We start from the raw sequence: 19,570 nt of genomic DNA, 5'->3' as shown, positions 1-19,570 counted from the left end.
TCACTCAAATGATTACTGCCCTTTCCACATGTTTTCTATTAACAGGTGCTAAATGTCTGTTTTACACGCTCAATAAAGTTGTTGTCTCTGTGTACACTATACACACAAGTATGTTCACTTGCTTGTAGAAGATGTACTTAGATGTAAAATTATCCCTCTCCATCTGGTGAGGTTCCTTCCTTTGCAATCTTGTGAATTGTTATTTTGTTATAGTTGCTCATAGTAAGGTAATTGCCAAGAAGTGACGAACTGTGAGGCAGGCAAATGTTTAAAAATCACGAATTGCACTCAGTGACATTTACCTCCTTTCTCTCATGCTCTCCTTCTCTTCCTTCCTCCCCCACTCTTTCTACTCACACCTCTCACTAGAGTGGAAAGCTATCAGACAAAGTGGCACTTGAGAGATTGACTAGGAAGCTTCTCTCAACTTTGCCTGGAAATGGTGGAATGTCTGTCATGTCTCGTCGGATCTTGTTGGCAGCTTCTGCCACCTATTGGTCTGTGAGCAGGATTTGCAAACATGATGTCATGATTCTTGGAGGAAGTTACTCATATGATTAATTTTTTAAAAGTGCACCATCGGTGTGCCAGACCATCTCTTTGCTTGTTTTTCCTCTCTGTTTTTGACAACTTTCATGTATCGCTTTTATTTATATCCACCAAAAAGAACGTAGAATAATCATTTAAAAACACATTTTATAGTTTTAGACTGCAAGCAGACATAACAAGCTGGAAGTTGTATCACGAGAAGTTAAAAATAGCATGTCAGTAACAGTCACGGCTCCTAGTGAACTTGTCAAGTCTTGACTCATGAACTGGACTGCTTGTTGCCTCACTTATTCCATGTGTAAAACCTGACAAAAGTAACATTAAAATGCCTGCCTCCAATATGACAGATTCCCTGCCTGAACGTGACAAATTACATGGACAAACAATACATCTGAACTGAGTCCTTTTAATCAGCTCGTTGAAAGAATATCACATAGTGATGTCAAATCTTATGGTATGCTTTGTTGGGTGCTACAGAAGAAGAATTCACAGCTGAATACTATCACTTTTTCCTTTTTCAATTTTATTTGTCTTCCCTTGAATGCCTCCCATTTACTTCTAATTTAACTTACAATTTGCATTTCTATGAATGTTCAACATCCTTTCTACTTGCCCTCACACTATTATCTGTTGGTTCAGCTCTCATTCATTCAAATGTTCCCTTTCAGGAAGAGCTGATTGCACACTTGCTGATAGCAGTAGAATTACATTTGCAAATGATCCAAGCTGTTGTGCCCAAACATCGTGTGTGACCAATGTTCATGCAAATAGATATGCAATGCACAGGGGAAAGTGTAATGTCTGCAATTTTCTGTTGTATAATTTACAAATCATAAATGCTAATCACCTGGCAGACACTCCAATTTACCAGTGTTCCCTGAACACCTCATATGAAGCCAATTGGTTGTTATGAAAGCATAACAGACAGAAACAAGCACATAACATTTAGGTTTTTAAAAGAGAATAGTCATAAGGATGCATTTAGTGAATGGCGTGCATGTAGTTGTGTGTAATAAATGCAAAACACCTGAAGTGGGCCCGGGGACAAAAACAAATGCTAGCCAAGACATTCATTTCTAAATAATGAAATGGAAACTGACCTTGTATTAGTCACTTGCTTTGACAGACAGGAATTGAGTTGCTGGGGAGACCACTTCATTTATTTTTAGTCTGCCCAAATTTGGCTGCAATTTCACACATGTTGGGAATTTTCTGGTAGTAGTGGGGAGTGCAGCTAAAATTACAGATGTTCCCTAAACACCTCAAGCATTCCGATTTCAGTATTTCTAAAAAACCCCCCAAATAAATAAAATAAATTACACTAGCGAAACACCTTTTTTTATGAGTCTGACATCAGAGTCACTTCTCAGAAATTAAACGGCTAGATAACACATCTGACTCGTTATATTTTTTTTGTTTGGCGAGTGCACATTTTTGCAGCACGCAAGGCTAAAGCAAAAAGGAAGGAAAGTACTAACACATTCCATGTACTGCATAAAATAATAAAACATATGAAAGTATGCATGGTTTGAGGTCTGGGACCCATGAATCTTAAATTCATGCCCCAAAGACCTTGAATCTGAATCCTTACTTATATTGTATGAACACTTGCTGTGTTTTGCATGCATTTGATGATTCATTGCACATGCACAGCCAACTGCAACAGGACACTTATGTGAAACACTTATAAAGTTATCATGCATTACTAATGCAGCCAACTCTTCACACGCATAAAACATTTTCACATTCTTTCTGCAAAGTTATTGACAATGAATGTTGATATAGGTCTAGGCTTTTGAATTTATTAAAATGTCAGAACTTTTTGACCTGAAAAGGTCAGCTGTTTAGTTAATTAGTTAATCATCTATAAATAAATAACTTTTTTTTTTAATCAATCAACCCATTTTCTGTCATATTTCTGCAAATATTTCTCTAACTTTTCACTAGTGATACTTAATGTTCTGCTTGTGGTGATAAACAAGGCTATTTTAAGTTGCCAGTTTGGGTTTGAAGATATTCTAAAAAGGGCATTTTGACTAGTTTTAATATTTCAAAGACCATAGAATTACATTTAGTTCATCATCAAGAAAGAAAAAGAATCTGTAGATTAGTGGAGGGTAAAAATACACATTTGTTCCTTCTGTAGTAATCTCCATCTTCCTTAAACAATTAACTTTCCTTGCGTTACAAAATATTGTAAAATCCTAGTCTCAATGTGACAGAAAGTAGTGCACTTTTTCAGTTTATTTTGAAGTATTCAGTGGTTACACTTTACAGACACCATCTGAAGCAAAAAAGTAAAAACACGGCAAAATTAAGATTCTGTCTGAGTTACGATCCCCGTTAGAGGAGAAAGTGGGAAAAGCAGACATTTGCCATTTGTACAAACATGTAACAGCATGTTCTGATTTTGTGTTTGACTTTTAATTAATGAACAAAACTTGGATGCAAATGCCAGCAAAACGTAAAGCAGTCAATACGCAGCAAAAATTAAAAGCAGCTTGAATTCAGACTCTTTCTGTTGCATTCAATAGCCTGTGTTTATGAATTCTTTCACAAATTCAAACAGCATGCCGTGCTCTATATTTCAACAATACATTTCAACAGTTGAAACCCTGCCACCCTATACTTCCTTTGGTGTAAATAAGACTACTGTGAGGGCTTGATCTTTTTGTTTTGGTCTCAGATTTACTGTCAGGTTTAGCAATAACTTGTTAAATAGTTTTGCTTCTTGGTTTAAGTTTTGTGGCAGCTTTCACCTTAAACAAAAACTCAGTATTAGGTCTTAAACTTTTGAAAAATAAATCCCGGAAAGCAATCCTCTTTGAAGTTATGCTAGTGCCAGAGACTGAGGAAAACGGCTACAACAGAGTGACGAGTGAGCCTGCTGGGACTGTTGAGCAAAGCTGTTGTAATAAAGTTTGCTTACTTCACTAAGGAATGACCTGGCTGGAACTGGAGTGAGGAGTAAAAAACACTTCCACTGTCAGTACATCTGTCAGCCTACACATTAATCCCTTTCATTTATGCACACAATTAACAGCAATTGTTTATAGAAATGCAGCTTCACAAAATATCCTAAATGACTGTGTTACTGTATGCAATAATTTGGCAGATGTTACTATAAGCAATCATTTGACTGGTGTTTTTATATGTAATATTTTTGGCAGAAACTTTCCTTTTTGGGTGTGTAACCCTGGTCTTCGATGGCTGAGCCATTTTCATCATGTGCCACTGTAACTGACACAGCTGTTTACGGTTATGGAAAAGTAATGTGAGTGGTTCAAAGTGTAATAATCAATCACCAAGCCACTGATGTTTATATGACACTACCCACCCCTCTTACACAAACAGTTTCCTGCACTAATATGAACAAAAATATTTAGATGATCTTGCTTGTTTCTGATCTACGGGTTCTGAAATACTGAAAATGTTCAATATTTCAGAAATTTCAACCTCGAAAGTTGGCGTTCCCAGAGCACCCTGAGGATGCGAATGAGTTCTTTCTGATCCACCATTTAACCACAATGAACATGAAGGAAGGTAATATGCTTGAATAAGGCTTCAAATGCAGATCGGTTACACTCCAGACTTCAGAACTCCAAAACCAGAACAGTCTGCGGCTTCCATCATCCGCTTTAAACGCAATGCAAATTACTTCACTGTGGTTGGATTTTTCCCCCCACATAAAGCAAAAGCTTCTTTTCAGGGTAAATTTACACACACAGTGGGGATATTTGATAGGAATGAGAACCGCATATGGTCAGTAGTAACTACTATGTGGTGTTTTTGTTCAGAGATGCGCTTGGTAGCTAAATTTGGCTGTTAAATTTTCTGTCTTGTTAATCTGTCTTGCTCATCTCATCTCATCTCACTTGTGTCCTAGTTACTCCATTGTTCTGTGGAGAGTGGGTTGGCCAAGAACTACTGGGACAGGTTTAGGGGATTAAACTACTTCAGGTTTTGGGGGTAAATCACAGGTTTGGGTAAATGGTGCCCCTTTACACCGGTAAGACTTCATGTTGAAAAATGATCAATGACATCTACATCTCAGTAGTCCTCTCAACTGAGACATACTAGTGACACTGACATAAATACTTTGTTTTAAACTCCAGAAATGACAGCATGTGTGCATATTCGTATGTATATAATGTTATGACATGAATATAATTTTACTAATATGATATGCTGAATCATTCATTGTTTGTGAAGGAAGTTAACAGTGATTCATATCTATCCCACTACTATAGCCTGCATGACATTCACCTGAAACTGAAGTGTGTCTGTCCTTAGCAGAAATGTGTCTACAAAATATTTTTGAACAATGCAAATCCGTTTTTATTTACTCCACAGCTTTTCCAAGTGGGTGATACTGAGTGCAACATTAAATTATTTGGGGCTACTGACACTAGAGGGATAAATGAATGCAAACTTGCTTCTAAAATGAGAAAACAATTACAAGTGCTTCTAAATTCTATTTATTTGCAGTGATCGTTTTCCTCATCTTACCAATTACAGGCATAAACAGACACTGTGTAATTTTAATTAACTACTAAATCTTCACCTATGTGCACCAAATGTGCATTGGCAAATGGCAAAAATTGAATGAGTAACTGTACTTTATTCATACATGGGGCGATCGTGGCTCAAGAGTTGGGAGTTCGCCTTGTAACCAGAAGGTTGCCGGTTCGAGCCCCGGCTTGGACAGTCTCGGTCGTTGTGTCCTTGGGCAAGACACTTCACCCGTTGCCTACTGGTGGTGGTCAGAGGGCCTGGTGGCGCCAGTGTCCGGCAGCCTCGCCTCTGTCAGTGTGCCCCAGGGTGGCTGTGGCTACAATGTAGCTTGCCATCACCAGTGTATGAATGTGTGTGTGAATGGGTGGATGACTGGATATGTAAAGCGCTTTGGGGTCCTTAGGGACTAGTAAAGCGCTATATAAATACAGGCCATTTACCATTTACCATACACATGATTAAGCCGATAAAATCCTACTCATAAAAAAATTGGGCAAGGCTCCAAATGCTATTTAAATAAACTACTTTTGTAGTATTTTTTAAATAAACAACCATTATTATTACTTACTAAGATGTTATGGTTGCACTGTTTTACCTTGGAAAGAGGAACTTTAAGAATTAAGGCCTTTTTTGGGATTTCTTTTTCAACTATATGATAATAATGATGCATGCAGCACCTGTATACAGTCATTAATATGATCACACAGACACACATGCTAATCTAGAAATAAAAGGTCAAACTTAAAAATCATACACCAAATCAATATCCATTAACTATCACCAATAGCGAATGTATAGTAATGAAAAATAACAAAGTAATGTAAAGCCTTGTTTCAAATAGTCTACAGCCCGTATTAACAACACCTCTGCATGTACAAAGATGCACCGCTGTTGTTCAAATCAAATGTCTAAATTCTTAACCCCAGCCACATCGCTACAGAACAACAGCAGTGTGTTGTGACTATTAGGGTCACTTCATCAGCTGTCCCTGCGTGACATGAATGCACACTGTGAAATGGCCCGTCTAGACTTGACGTCACATCACTGTCCACACATGTAGACACACACACACACACACACACACACACACACACTGGAGGTGCCCTTCCCAACTAATCCTCATACCTGGCACAGTAGCTAATGTGTGTCAGACTAAAGATAAGTACAAAAAAATGATGCAGTTTTGCTGCAGTGTTGTTGTCCACTGAATAAATGAACAGTATCAATCTCTTCATGCTTCCATCCTAGAATTAAAAAGGCGCAGTTCTCTCTGGGTATTTATTTATTTAACGCCTGATTATAATTTCTAATTAGTCCCGAGAGGGTAATACAGCATGGCATACTGATGACACTGATTGACTGTGTCACTATTTAAATAAAAAGCTAAGACAGAGCAGAAGATTATTTGGATTTTGTCGCCTCTGAGAGCAGACAGACTCTGCAGTGAGATCACACTTTTGCTCTTTTTCCATGCACATTTATCTTAATTTACAAATAGCTTGATCGGAGGTGGAATCCAAATTATTCAGATTCATCTTCTCCAGGTTAGAGTTAAATCAGGCTTGGATGTGTTTATTTTTGTCCTTTCATCCTGTCATACTCTTCTCGCAGCAATGTTTTGTCAATCCTGCATAGAAGTGGAAATTACGAAGTTATTTACAAGCTAAATACACTGACTGGCACGACAGACAAGCCTTGTCTGATACGAGCAGGGTGTTTTATCAAGGCCAGACAATGTGTCTAAATCAATAAGGGAAGCTTGACAGGAGTAAAACAAAGTGAGGCATTGTTTTGGGGAGTTTTTTGGTCTTTTTTTCTTGAAAACATCTAACAACACAACACAGAGACAATTTTAAAGATCAGAAGGTATGGTAGGCAGAAGGAAAAGACAAAAATCAGAGTTAAGGATGAAAAGGAGAACAAATTAAAATAAGTCAGTAACAAATGCATGACTCAGACAAACATATCACCCAGCCTGGTAACATCCATCAGGGCATGCCTTCCCAAAGGTTGATTTGTGTCTTTACTCTATAGTACATTTTGTAGATATGACAATCTGGTCCAGTGCACTCAAAGCACGGCGATTTAAAAATGCATAACCAGACTTATGCGGCATTTACACAGAATCTACAGCGTGAGCAGCACGTTGCCAGGATAGATCAGCTCCAGAGCCCCATGCTACGTGTAGAAAGAGTTCAGACACAGCACTGAACTGTAGGTCACATGCAGTTCACATGCTATAGTTTAATGTTAGTAGTTAGGTTCGCCAATATGCAGAAGCACAGAAGCCTTGGGAAAAAAAAGTTTATTCGGGTGTCAAGTAAAATGCAAGCTAATTATGCTTTAAGTACGGATTTACTGGCAACAAAGAACAAAGAAAAAATAAAGACAACACTGTGCTGCCTGAAGGCACAGATAGCATGCATAGGTGGAACGCAAGAGCAGAGTTCACCACGCAAAACAACACACGTACATTATGACCTCTGCCTTCTCTGTAGTGGAGGCTAAGCTAAAGCACAAACAACAGCCCAAACAAATAAGCGTAGCTCATTTGTTTTCTGCATATTTTGATACTATCCCCTGGTGACAATACACGGATCCACCATGTAGGTGGATCTACTATTCCAGTCCTTTTCTATTTTAAAGCGAACTCCAAGTACAACACCATATAATCAAAATGACAGGGTCACCTATACATATGCTCCTAGAGCAGCGGTCCCCAACCTTTTTTGCGCCACGGACCGGTTTATGCCCGACATTATTTTCACAGACCGGCCTTTAAGGTGTCGCGGATAAATACAACAAAATAAAACTAGTACCGGTACCGAAAAAAAGAAGATTTATTCATAACACACGTGAAAAGACCCAGGAAAACCGAGTTAACGATAAAAACGATAACAAAATAACGCTGAAAAACGATAAAAACCCTGAAAACCATACATTTCACACCTGAGCCTCAACTCTCGCGGCCCGGTACCAAACGACTCAAGGACAGGTACCGGTCCGAGGCCCGGGGGTTGGGGACCGCTGTCCTAGAGGACCTGCTTGGCGATAGAAACCCATGTCATGAAGTTCCCAGTACAGAGCTTTTGTGCTGATGTGAATGGCAGAGAAGGTTTTAACTCAGCAGTTACTGGGTCTCAGCAGAGTCTTTTCACACAATGCACCTCAGCACTCAGTGAGACTGCACTCTAACTTTACATGGTCGGAGTTATTTGGTTCATAAGCGCTTTTATCTTGCAGTAACACTTATAGTTAATTGTTGAATATCTATGTAGGAAAAGCTTTCACAAACTGACTTGTTGCTGGTTGGTTTCCTTTTGCTGTACCATGCTCGAATTTATGCCAGATCTAGAAGTTTTCCTAGAAATTACCCAATGAAGGTGATTGTGCGTGCAAATGTCAGAATCAGCTGCATGGAATATCTTTAACCTGATTGTTAGGTTTTTTTGTGTAATTGTAGGGTCTTTACCTTTCAATATAAAAGGACCACGAGGTGAACGTTGTTGTGATTTGGCACTATAGAAATAAAGAAAAAGAAAAGCAAAAGAACTGATGCAAAACATCTCCTTCTGCTTGCTACACGTGACAAAGGACAATTTCTGATAATGTCAAGTTTGTATTCTCCTCATATGTTCACGAGTTCAACTTATGAAAGATTTTGATGCGTGCCAGAAATGTTGACCTTAACATACTCCCATATGCCCTCTTCCAGTTCAGCTGAAACTACCTTTGTCTCCCAGATGTAAAGGGTTGAGCAATAATGAGACTTACAAAACCAAGGAAATGAAGAACAGCACATAAAAAAATAAAAAGCTTGAATGTTTGAGCTTTTGTGAGGAAGTTTTATGTGACTTTGTGTCTTTTAAATGGTTTGCGTGCTCTACTCAAACAAATACTGACAAACAGGTCATCTGACCTAGGGCACATACGTCACCTAAATACGCAAAACTAGCTTTACCTTTCTGACTGTTAAGCGTCAATACCTCACTGATCTTCAATAGGCTTTCCGGTGGCATGGGAAGGAAATACACGGGAAGTGCTTCACATCCTGACACTTCTCAACAAGAGCGTCTTCTCTTGCCTTAGTCAGGGCTGAGTAAAGAGAACAAGCCACAGAGGCATTGTGTAAAACAAGGGTTTCGGGGTCAGGAACACTGATGTCTGTGCGTCACATCTTGTATCATTTTTCTGCATCATTGATGCAGTGCAAAATAACATAAAACTAAAGCAGGCATGTTTGCTTGTTTTAAAGCCATAGGGAGAGGGGAGGAATAAAAGAATACTGACAGAAGTGGGAAGTGTTGAGTAAGTTTCAAACTGTGCAGAACAAGCCTGCCATAATCAGAAGACACTCTGAGGGTCTCTGCATGAAAACTGACCAGTGGAAAATTATGCAAGAACACAAACTCTTCCAATTATATATTTGCGTCATATACAACTGGAAGAAAAGGTGGATGCCTGTGCAGGGAAAACATAATGGCTGAAAATCAACACCTTTTCTTACACACAATATCCAATATCCTAGAAGACAAAGGCGAAGACGAAGGCGAAGACGAAGAAGAAGAAGAAAGAAGAAGAAGAAAAAGAAGAAGAAAAAGAAGAAGAAAAAGAAGAAAAAGGGTAGTTAGTAGAGGCATCAAAACATGTGCTTGTTTTTACCGTCTCCAATACATCCATATCGGATGGCAACATAAATCACTCAACTGCCTGTGCTCTGTGTATTTACAAGGAAAGGAGCAGGGGAGTAAGTGTTCAGGCAGAAGGGCTAAGAGAAAGAGAGAACAGATTTCATCACGCTTTTCTGTGGTGGCAGCCTATACTAACGTCTCTAAATCAAGTGTGTCATCCGTGGGACCAGTGTTTTTCCAACCACAATCATGTTACCACTGTTACCACCAGACTGGCTTTGACCCAATCCAGAAAAACCTCTTTTGAAAAAAAAAAAAACCCTAATGCGTTCTGTCCAAATTTGGTAGCTCCCTCGTTGGTGGTCTCCCCCCCAGTGCCTCTTTTTGCATTTGTGTGAGTGTGTGTGCTTCATCTTTTCAAATGCCTAAGTTGGGTGATCCTTGAAAATATGCACTGCACCTGTCATGCACAGGAAACTGAAATTACAAAACAATCTATTCCTTTTATTTCTCAAGGCTCTCTTTAAGGACTTCGATTGCATTAGCTCTGTTTATTTATCCCATCCTCCACCTCAGGTTTCCTCATCTCAACTTAATGGCTTCCTCGAGTGTTGTACATTTCCAGGAATAATACGGTGCACGTTGTTCAGCATTGGAAATTTAAAACACACCAAAAAACAAACGCACTAACACATCTGACGTCTATACACACACACGTCTGTGTCTGAAAGATGTCATGCTACAGGACACAAAAAGAAACATTTTTTCCCCATTCTTGATGTTTGTGCCCGCTTGTGTAAATTTCAATTGAAGAGATGGGGTGACGACAGAATGAATTTTATTGTGGATAAAAACCATTAAAGTATATATCTAACAGGTCACATATGGACTTTTGTACAACATATGAGTGTTTGTAATTGAAGAACAAAATATTCCAATGATGTCATTGGAAAAAGAAGCTGGTCATAGTTTGGTGGGTAAACAGATCATAAAGTACGGATTTCAAAAAAGAAAACATTCATTACGGCACAATAATCGTTGCCCACTTTATATTGTAAGGTAAAGACTCCACAGTAATACAAAGAAAACAGAAAATCACAATAATCACATGATGCAGTTACAGTGGCCAGTTAACCTGTTAATGTCTACGATGGCCCACAGCATTTCATTGCTGGCTCACTCCATTTCATCTAATACAGACGTTACAAACTTGAATTCCTGCATTTACTTCTTACCTCCAAGTTCTTTTACATTCAAGATGGCATTTGGAAACGGTACTGCTTTGATGCTGAAACCTGAGAGGAAAGAAAACAATGAAAATCCATCATTGTAATCACCTAAAGAAATTGTACTTCCCTCTGTGTCAGTGTGTGTGTGTCCAGCACATGCTAGGAGTGATGAGAGTCAGCTTTTAGGAATGCTGGCTCCATTTACTTTTCAATAGTGAGAAAGTGGATTTTTTTTTTCTTTAAAGAAAGAAAGAAAAAAAGGAAAGAAAAAGAAATCAATTTTATCATTAGGTTTCCCCGGGATATTTGGTGTACCTTTTCCAAACCAGCTGGTGAACACACGCAGGACTGACAACATATTTGTGTTATAAACATGAAAGAAAAACACTTTGTGTGGTCCAGTTTTAGAAAAACAGAAAAACAAGAAGAGCTAAACAGAAAAGTGTTTTGTTCTATGTTGGGGTTAGCGGAGGATACAACTAAGTACTATCGTGTATTATGTGGTTTGTTTATGCGGCTGCGTACGGGAAATAGTGGAGAAACCCACTAAAGGGCAAATTTAATGTTGCTCAAATTATGCTAACTTGTCTTGGTGGGAATTCATTTCCTGACAACATTTACAAATAGGACGAGAGATTTGAAAGCAGATTATGATTTTACAAGCATCTAAATTAATCACTATGTACATTACAACAGTGCACAATTGTGAAGCAGGAAGTAAGAATATTAGCAGGAGAGTTCCCCCTTTATTGGCCTTCCTGTTCTTCCCTCTGTACATTTGGCAGATGGACAGTGCTGACAGCTAAATCTGCTTTCAGAGATGAACACTAATTTTCTAATTTATCTATTAAGGCTTACTCATCAGCAGGCGCAGAGAGCTATTCACTCACCTAACACACCCCCTGACACAGAAAAATGCAAACTAACTGTTACAGGCAGCACATTTGGGAATTACGTTATATTTAGCTTCTCCTGGAAAAAGAGTAAATCTAAAGTGGGACTTCTGCAACAGCTCAACACTGCTGCTGTCAAAGCCCGGGAAGGAGACAGGAATGTCAGGGTTCTTGAGGGATTACATATATGGAAAGCAGAGTGCTGACTACCACAAGAATGATGTGCAAACCCTGAAAACTCCTTCTTTTCTAGACATAACACCAGCCTGCCACTTGATTGAAGAAGAAAAAAAACAAGTATTGGCAGGTGACATCTTGACATCTATTCTGGCACAAACACTGGGACTGGAAAAAGTCCTTCCTCTATTGGAAAACTAATACCTGAATAGTACTATCTATCTGTTTCAAGAACATGATGTCCTTCAGATTCGAATCACAAAGGACTAAAAAGGAGAAAGATTGCAAGAACACATGTGAGCGAAGGGAGATAGGTACAAAAGCAGAGGGTGCATGCTTAATTTTTTATGCCTTCTTTTCCACTGATCCATGTCTTATAAGCACATACCTGTTGTAGGAACTATGCCATCAGTGCTCTCACTACAGAGGCGTGAGAGCAAGCTGGTCTTTCCAGCACCTGTCAGGCCAATGCACACCACATCATACTCTGGTCTCGGCGGTGGGGGTCCTTTACAGCACAGTGCCCGAAAACACTAAAACAAAGCATACAAAGCAATGAATGCATTGGAAAACAATTCTACGCGATTGGGGGAGGGGGGGGGGGGATAGGGAATTGGAAGGAGGACCGCTATAATTCTGCATTTGCAATCAAAACAGTTCTTAGGATAAATTCTTGCCTCCATAACTGCATGACAACTCTCACAGGAATTTCTGTCTTCATACGGCAAAACAAAAATTCACACCTCGTGAAAAAACAGGCCGAGTATAGGGAACACGTGCAGCTGATGTACAAGGAGCAAAAAGTATACAAATGATTGAGCAGAAAGCTTCATAAAAAAAAGAATTCACCATGACAAAGAATGATACTACCATGATTTTTACATGTACGATCTAATTTAATCATGCCACATAGAGAAAATGTCATTGACAAACTATATTCAATCAGGGGGTTAGATGCATGCATCCAAGTGCTGGTCCAACACGTTTTTGTCTGCATGTAAACCTTGTCTGATTGGGCCCTTATGGCAGCCAGAGGCAGACCTGTCACTCCATGAATCACGGCCTGGGACTGAGGGCCTGCTGTGAGACATTAAGGGGCAAATGCAGTGTGAACCGTGAATGAGAACTTTAAACTTGTGTGGGGAGATCAGTATCCAAAACTAAAAAGAGATCTCTTTTATTAGCAAGACAGGAACCAGTCTGGACATGGCAGGGCAGACACATGCACATGCACGCACGCACGCACGCACACAGTCTCCTATCCATCTACGATATCACATTTCAAGTACAAGAACATCAACACAAGATTTCCTACTGCTCATGTCAAAGGACGACCCTCCTCTACACACTGTTGCTGCGCTCAGAGACTTTAACAAGAAGTAAAAACATGCGCAAGTCTACATGAACTGCTGCACATCTGTGTGCACGCTGTCCAGGTGTGCCATCAGAAAAAGAATACCTCGGTGGGCAAAAGCAGTTAAACTAATGAGAGGATAAACAAATATTCATCATCAGTTTTCAAGTAGGTCTGTATGTTTGTATATTCCGGCTTTAAGTCGCTGTAAAAGACTTTTTATCTCAAGTTAAAAGAAGCAAATGAACATCCAATAAAAGAGCAATTTTACGAGATGCATCCATTGCCACTTTTAAATTGGAGGAGAACAAAACCAAGTGCTTCAGCCTCAGTTCATCTACAGAGCCCAAGACATCAATGACTGCCGGGGTCAGTTTTCAGAGTCATGCCAAAACAGGACTGCCATTTGATGGAGATGTGGGGAATCTGCTTCAGCAGAACCAGACGTCGGCTGAGCAACCCGAGCCCCCCCGACTCCTTGGTGAACCCACCAGTCTGCTCAAACAGGAAATATTCTCCTTTTCCAGAAAAACTGTAAGATCAGAAACACACGCGTGTCAGATGGAAGAGCACATGTACAAACTTGGTTTGATTGGGTTATTTTCTTCTCTTCTCTGAAGCCACATGTACAGGTTTCTGTAGAAGGTGAAAACTACCCCAGCTGTCAGCCAAGAGGACTGACAGCTGATGTTTAAAAAGAAGGGTTGAGGAAAGTGAAGATGGAAGAACTCAAGCAGGTACAAATAGATATTGAGTTGAATAACTCGAGTATTCCGAGCCCTATGAAATAATTGCTAAACCAGGAGTAAACATTGTTTTTAAAAAGCCATTGAATCGGGGTGCTGCCCCATTGCGGGAGCAGAATGAGAGGACTACTCCCACCAGAGAGTTGTGATTTCACAACAGTTACTAAAGGAGCATCCAGGCCCTGACCCTGGGGTCCCCATGTACACAGTGGCCCCTGTGAGAGAGAGATGGCAGCTCCCACCTCTGGCCCTCTTTGACAGCTCAAGATTGACGAGGAGAGCTTGCTCAAAAGGCTCACAGGAGAAAAATAAATATGTCGGAAGGCCTTTGCCTACTTCGAGACATGCCCCTCCCCGTCAACCACATACTCAATGTGTCACTGAGACCAAGAGCACAATCACAGAGATTGTCCAATGATGAGTATTTCCATAAATCTCCAAGGTATTTATACACACAGAGTATAAATTGAGTTTTTAGTTGTATTTGACCCATACAGTAACCTGTACTTTGATATAGGAAAACATCTACGGAAACTCATGAAAAATAAAACCTACGAGGCCACTTGTCAATCCTGCCAAAAGACTCTGGGAATGACAAGCATTTTATATAGACTCTATTGATTAGTTGCCTCTTATAGGATTGGACATGTTCTAGTTGTGCTTTCCTGAAAGACCTGCCTAGACATTACCTCACTGTTGTTGTGAAAGTTGATTAGCTAGGCTTTATGTAAATGAGAATCATATCACAGAAGATGTAGCCAGGCTGCATTTTCTCCTCAAGAGAAAGATGCATGACAGAAAAAAAATGGAAAAAGAAACACCACGCTCCCCAGGCCTCCAATTTTAAAAAGATGCCAAGACTTTTAATGGGTGACACAATTAGGCCTCCTGGCAGCAGAGCATAGCTCAAGTAGACACTGAGCTTATTAGCATTTAGCCTCATCTAAATAATGGGGGGTTCCCATATCAAGAGTTTAAAAGGACAATGATGTATGAAAACTGCTGCAGTTCTTTTTCCTCCCAATGTTTTACTTCACATAATGCTCAAAGCCACACCACATGGTATAGCGAGCACTCCAACAATGTCTCCACAGACCCTCCTGACCTCAAGTTTGTGCATTTGCATATGGTTAACACATGATATATACATGGATATCGGGACTGAAAAAGATCAAGGCAAAGGGTCCCACTGACTAAAGGATTCAGATAGACTTAAAAAAAGAAAAAGAAAAGGAAAAACAACTAATAAATGAAAACATTTTTGTCAGTGACACATAAACTATCATGGTGTAAATTCACCTGACGTGGTTGGATGGAAAAAGAGCCAGGCTCTTTTTAGAAAATGACTTTGTATTTTTAGAGGTAATAAATGTGGGATAGAGGAAAGCCGCTATACCCACAGAAGACTAGTTCATGTTTCACTCTCGTACTCTCTTGCTACTGTCGAGACACCACAGGACCGGAAAATAGGCAGTGGCATGACAGCATGTTCCAAATTGAGGCTCCCAACAAGCTTTCAGTTTGTATGGACAAGCTTTGATCTTGTTGAAGTTATTAAATTAAACTTTAGTGTTGTCAAAGGAGACACAGAGAACATAGAAATCAAATATGCCAGCTTGGAAACGCTGATTTCATACTTATTCTGTTCAACCGGATCTTTGGATCTACATAACAAGTATGGTTTCTGCATATTGCTAAAACATCTCAACAGGTGTGCAGCATCAACTAATTCTGCTACAGAAATACTCATGACAGCTAAATAAATACTACGCAGTAATGGTTACCAATCTTTCTGGATCCTTACGATCTTTAAGTCTTAATATTTTTATCAGGATGGTTGGCCAAAATCTGACATAAATGCTTTGCCAGAAAAGTTCAGACACAATAATATTCTGAAGAAATACAGTAAGAGATGAAAATGTTTATCCAGTGTTTAGTGTTTTTGAAAAAAAATAAAAAACAAAAACAGTTTGGGGAGACAAAAGAATGAAAATTCTGTAAACCTTTGGAAATAAGGTGATAAAATAAGAAATAAGATTGATTTATAGGGAGTAAGTAAAAAAGTGGCTGAAAAAGCAGCAAATTATACATGAAGAAAATCTGTCAAGCTGATGCATAAGTGCCCTTTTTAGCCCCTGTCCTGCCCATTAAGCATGTAAAACACCATGTTGAAAGGTAGATTACTCATCAGTGAGTAAGTCGGAACTATTTGCACTCATCACAGTCATGGTGCTAATGAGTATAATAATGCCTGCTTAAAAACTGCTGTATCACATTTAGCCTTTGGTATTCCAGAACACACAGACATACCAAGAAGTAACTGCAGCCTCCCCCTTGGCTGCAAACACATAAGCTGCGCATACTGACTTCCGGTACAACAGAAGGGACAGGATAGAAGAGAGGAGGAGGAGGGAAAAAAAACAAACAGAAAGGACACCCAAGACACTGGCCTCAGTAGTCATGCCCACTGCAGACAAACAGACAAAGAGTATGGGCAAGCAGGTTTTTTTCTTTTTTCTTTCCTCCAGACTAAGTGTCGGGACAACACTTGCGTGCAGGGCTCACTCCTGACCTTTGGAAATGACAGTCCTTTATATGGGTGTCCCCATGGAGGAGCAGTGCTAACAGCTATGTGTGTAATAACACACCAACTACAGTCATAACACAGGCCTGCAGTGGAGAGGAGAGGCAGGCTGTGAGGTATGAAGGTAGTGTAGGGAGAAGCAGGGAGGTGGAGAGGGTGTGCAGGCAAAATGGGAGTGGTGGTGGGTGGATGGCTGCATTCATTCATCCTCATTCATCTTCTCCCCCCTTCAGTTGTTGTTATTTGCCACTTTGAAGCTGGATGGGGGGGGAAACAGTGGGACACAGTGTGGTTCAGTACAGTGAGGAAAGGGGGTGAGTGGGGCGCACTGCATGCCATTCTCGTTAAGGGGCGAGAGAGACGTGCTAGACACACAAGGCTACTCAATGGACTCTTCCCATGCTAGGTTACTGCAGACTGTTGTTACTCCAAAATCACAGATTGCTTCAGCCCTGGGTCTGCACCACACCACACCAAACCATGCTCCACCCTTTATTTTGCTTCATAACATAGCACATATTTCTGACCATTAATTTGGCATGCTTAAGTGTTACTGGCATTTTTCTAACCACACATGCCTCTCATAGCAGTGGATTTTCTTCCACTGGTGCAGACAAGGTGCTACCAGCATTATGCCTATCAGCACAAGCACGAACGACTGTTTTCTTATACCTTAATTGCAAGTAAAAACAAATGCCATGTGGATTTGGCAGTGAGAACTCTGATATGCTTTCAACTGTAGCTACGGGTGATGAAATACAAGATTTACTGCACTTCAAAAATGATGGCCAGTTAAGGACACTAAACAGGTGCCATTCATTATCCCGCATCAGAAATAGATCCCTGAACAAACACACACACACACACACACACACACACACACACACACTGAAAGAGTACACTGGAACATTTGGGGGATACGCATCGCTCCCGTTCCATGTGCCTCGACAATACACATCCAGTTGTGTGGAATGTTTTTGATGCAGGGCATGCTGAATATGTCTACTGTTGACTTCAACAGCTTAAAACAAAATAACTCAGAAGGCTGCTGAACTGAAATGACAGACATACAGCAATAAGAAGATGACCCTGTCTGCGCCAGCTCAACATCCCGTCTGGTGAAGTAGACCATGTCTTACTTAAGTCGACAAAACAACCCACAACCCATTATGCCTGCTTGTCTCTGTGTTTACGGGGAGGTCTTGTTTTAAAGCTGATTTGCTTGTCACCGTTTTGCAGGCACATCATCCCTTTATTCGAAAGCAACATCCACTCTCTTTCTCTCACTTTCTCTGTCTCTCTCCCCTATCACCCCCGCTACCCAATTCATTCATCCCACTTCTGTCTGTCTGGCCCTCGTTTCAGAGCTCAAACACTATTGCCCTGACGTTAAGGTGTCTGGACAAGGAGACAAGCTAGAACACACACACACGCGCACACACACACACACACATACACAGAAAGAGTGAAGTTAGAGCGCCCCCCAGCTTTTTGCTGGAACATACCACATCTTTTACACAGCAAAGGAAAGGGCAAAGCTTTGCTCCAACTCATTTAATGTAACTTAAGTAACAAGAAATGGCTCTAAAACCTTCATGTATCAAATTTCCACCAATTCTGAGATTCAGTTTCATGGCAGCAAACACAGAAAGAGAAAAACTAATTGGTGCTGCCTGCCACTATCGAACAGAAGCGAAATCCCTTCATTAATTTGGCTAAACAAGTTAACGTGACAGACTCTTTGGAACCTTGAGTCCAGTTTTAAAACAACCAAGATATGTCTAGACTATAAATCTCAACTTCGACAAACAAACTGAAACATCTACTTGCTTCCCCCCCACTTCACTTCCCCTTTTCAGTAAGCAGCTCCAATGTTAGCCTTCTCCTATCTGGCCTGACATGGTAGCTTGTGACCCTGCCTGGATGAGGAGAAGGCCAGATCAAAGGCAGAGGAGCAGCCTTGGAAAAACACTTGGGCTGAGAATGGACGGGATATCTGTCAGGAAGCCTTTCCCACTGGGCTCACTAGTGCTAGAGCCCAGGGATCAGGTTACCACCCAAAAACACCGACATGAAAGAGGGGGAGACGCTAATCCGCATACATGGGGCTCTCTGTCTGTCCTCCAGTTGCACTCCACCACCAATAATGTATCCCTTCTTCCCCTCTACTCCTTACCCTCTAAAATCTCCACAGCTCAGTATCTCTGAGTCACCGCCAAACCACACCAATTTAACTTACCCACACACCCCCCGGGCTTCTCTACACCACCACTCCTCCCTGCTTCAACACCCCGAAAACACTCAAGCTTCATCACAGAGGATTAACAGGAAACCCTGACACACCCTTTTGTTGAGGAAACAGAGGGGGCTTGGGTGGTTTGCCACCCCGAGAGGGTCTTTTTTATCCACTGGGGTTCCTGATCCAGTTAGAGAAGGAGACGTGAGGACTAACATCAATGACATGCACACACAAGAACTTCCACAACTCCAAGCTGTATAGACGAGGCCTGCTGGTGGCTATCAGTTTTCCAGTAGCAATGAGCAGGGACTAAGAAAAGAAGGATGCAGTGAGAAAAGAGGCTGGGGCAGGGAGGGAGCATTTGTAGGAGTGTGTGGGATAAAGGGAGTGTTCAAAATGAGGATGGCATATATGTGTATGTGTGTGGCAGGGAGTGGGGGGTGGGTGTCAGTGCTGTAAATCTTGATGTCACTGACAGGAAGACTGTTGCAGGACCATTACCATAAATCTGACAAACGCTAAGTTGATGGGAGGCTGTATCTGTCTGGTCAGGGACCAGTCTAGACGGTCCTATTGAGGGGTCCTACAGCGTAGCCCTGTTTGTTTCCAGCACCATCTGGATGTGGCAGTAAGTACCCGCTGCTGTGGTTCAC

At 40.7% G+C, this 19,570-nt stretch overlaps 1 protein-coding gene and 1 long non-coding RNA gene across 10 annotated transcripts in view; both read right to left on the bottom strand.

Moving 5' to 3' along the window:
• LOC146506472 (ADP-ribosylation factor-like protein 15) overlaps window positions 1-19,570 on the bottom strand; it is a 112,888-nt gene that overhangs the window by 54,891 nt on the left and 38,427 nt on the right. For all 9 annotated transcript variants that reach the window (XR_014877095.1, XM_085179214.1, XM_085179212.1 and 6 more), the window contains 2 exons: window positions 12,383-12,527; window positions 10,931-10,990 (listed from right to left, as the gene is read on the bottom strand). Coding sequence is in view for 8 of the 9 variants with exons in the window: in XM_085179214.1 (XP_085035340.1) it covers window positions 10,931-10,990; window positions 12,383-12,527 (205 nt within the window). In the remaining variant the exon portion in view is untranslated. The remainder of the gene's footprint in view (window positions 1-10,930; window positions 10,991-12,382; window positions 12,528-19,570) is intronic.
• Window positions 1,324-8,530, bottom strand: LOC146506474 (uncharacterized). Its single transcript, XR_014877097.1, has 2 exons — window positions 5,505-8,530; window positions 1,324-5,167 (listed from the first exon to the last, which is right to left on the bottom strand). It is a non-coding gene; the product is annotated as an uncharacterized LOC146506474 (long non-coding RNA).

The sequence above is a fragment of the Neolamprologus multifasciatus genome, chromosome 12 (genome assembly GCF_963576455.1).
Source record: "Neolamprologus multifasciatus chromosome 12, fNeoMul1.2, whole genome shotgun sequence".
NCBI lineage: Eukaryota > Metazoa > Chordata > Actinopteri > Cichliformes > Cichlidae > Neolamprologus > Neolamprologus multifasciatus.
The sequence above is the reverse complement of the archived record's forward strand: the minus strand, read 5'-3'. Positions and strand labels throughout refer to the sequence as shown.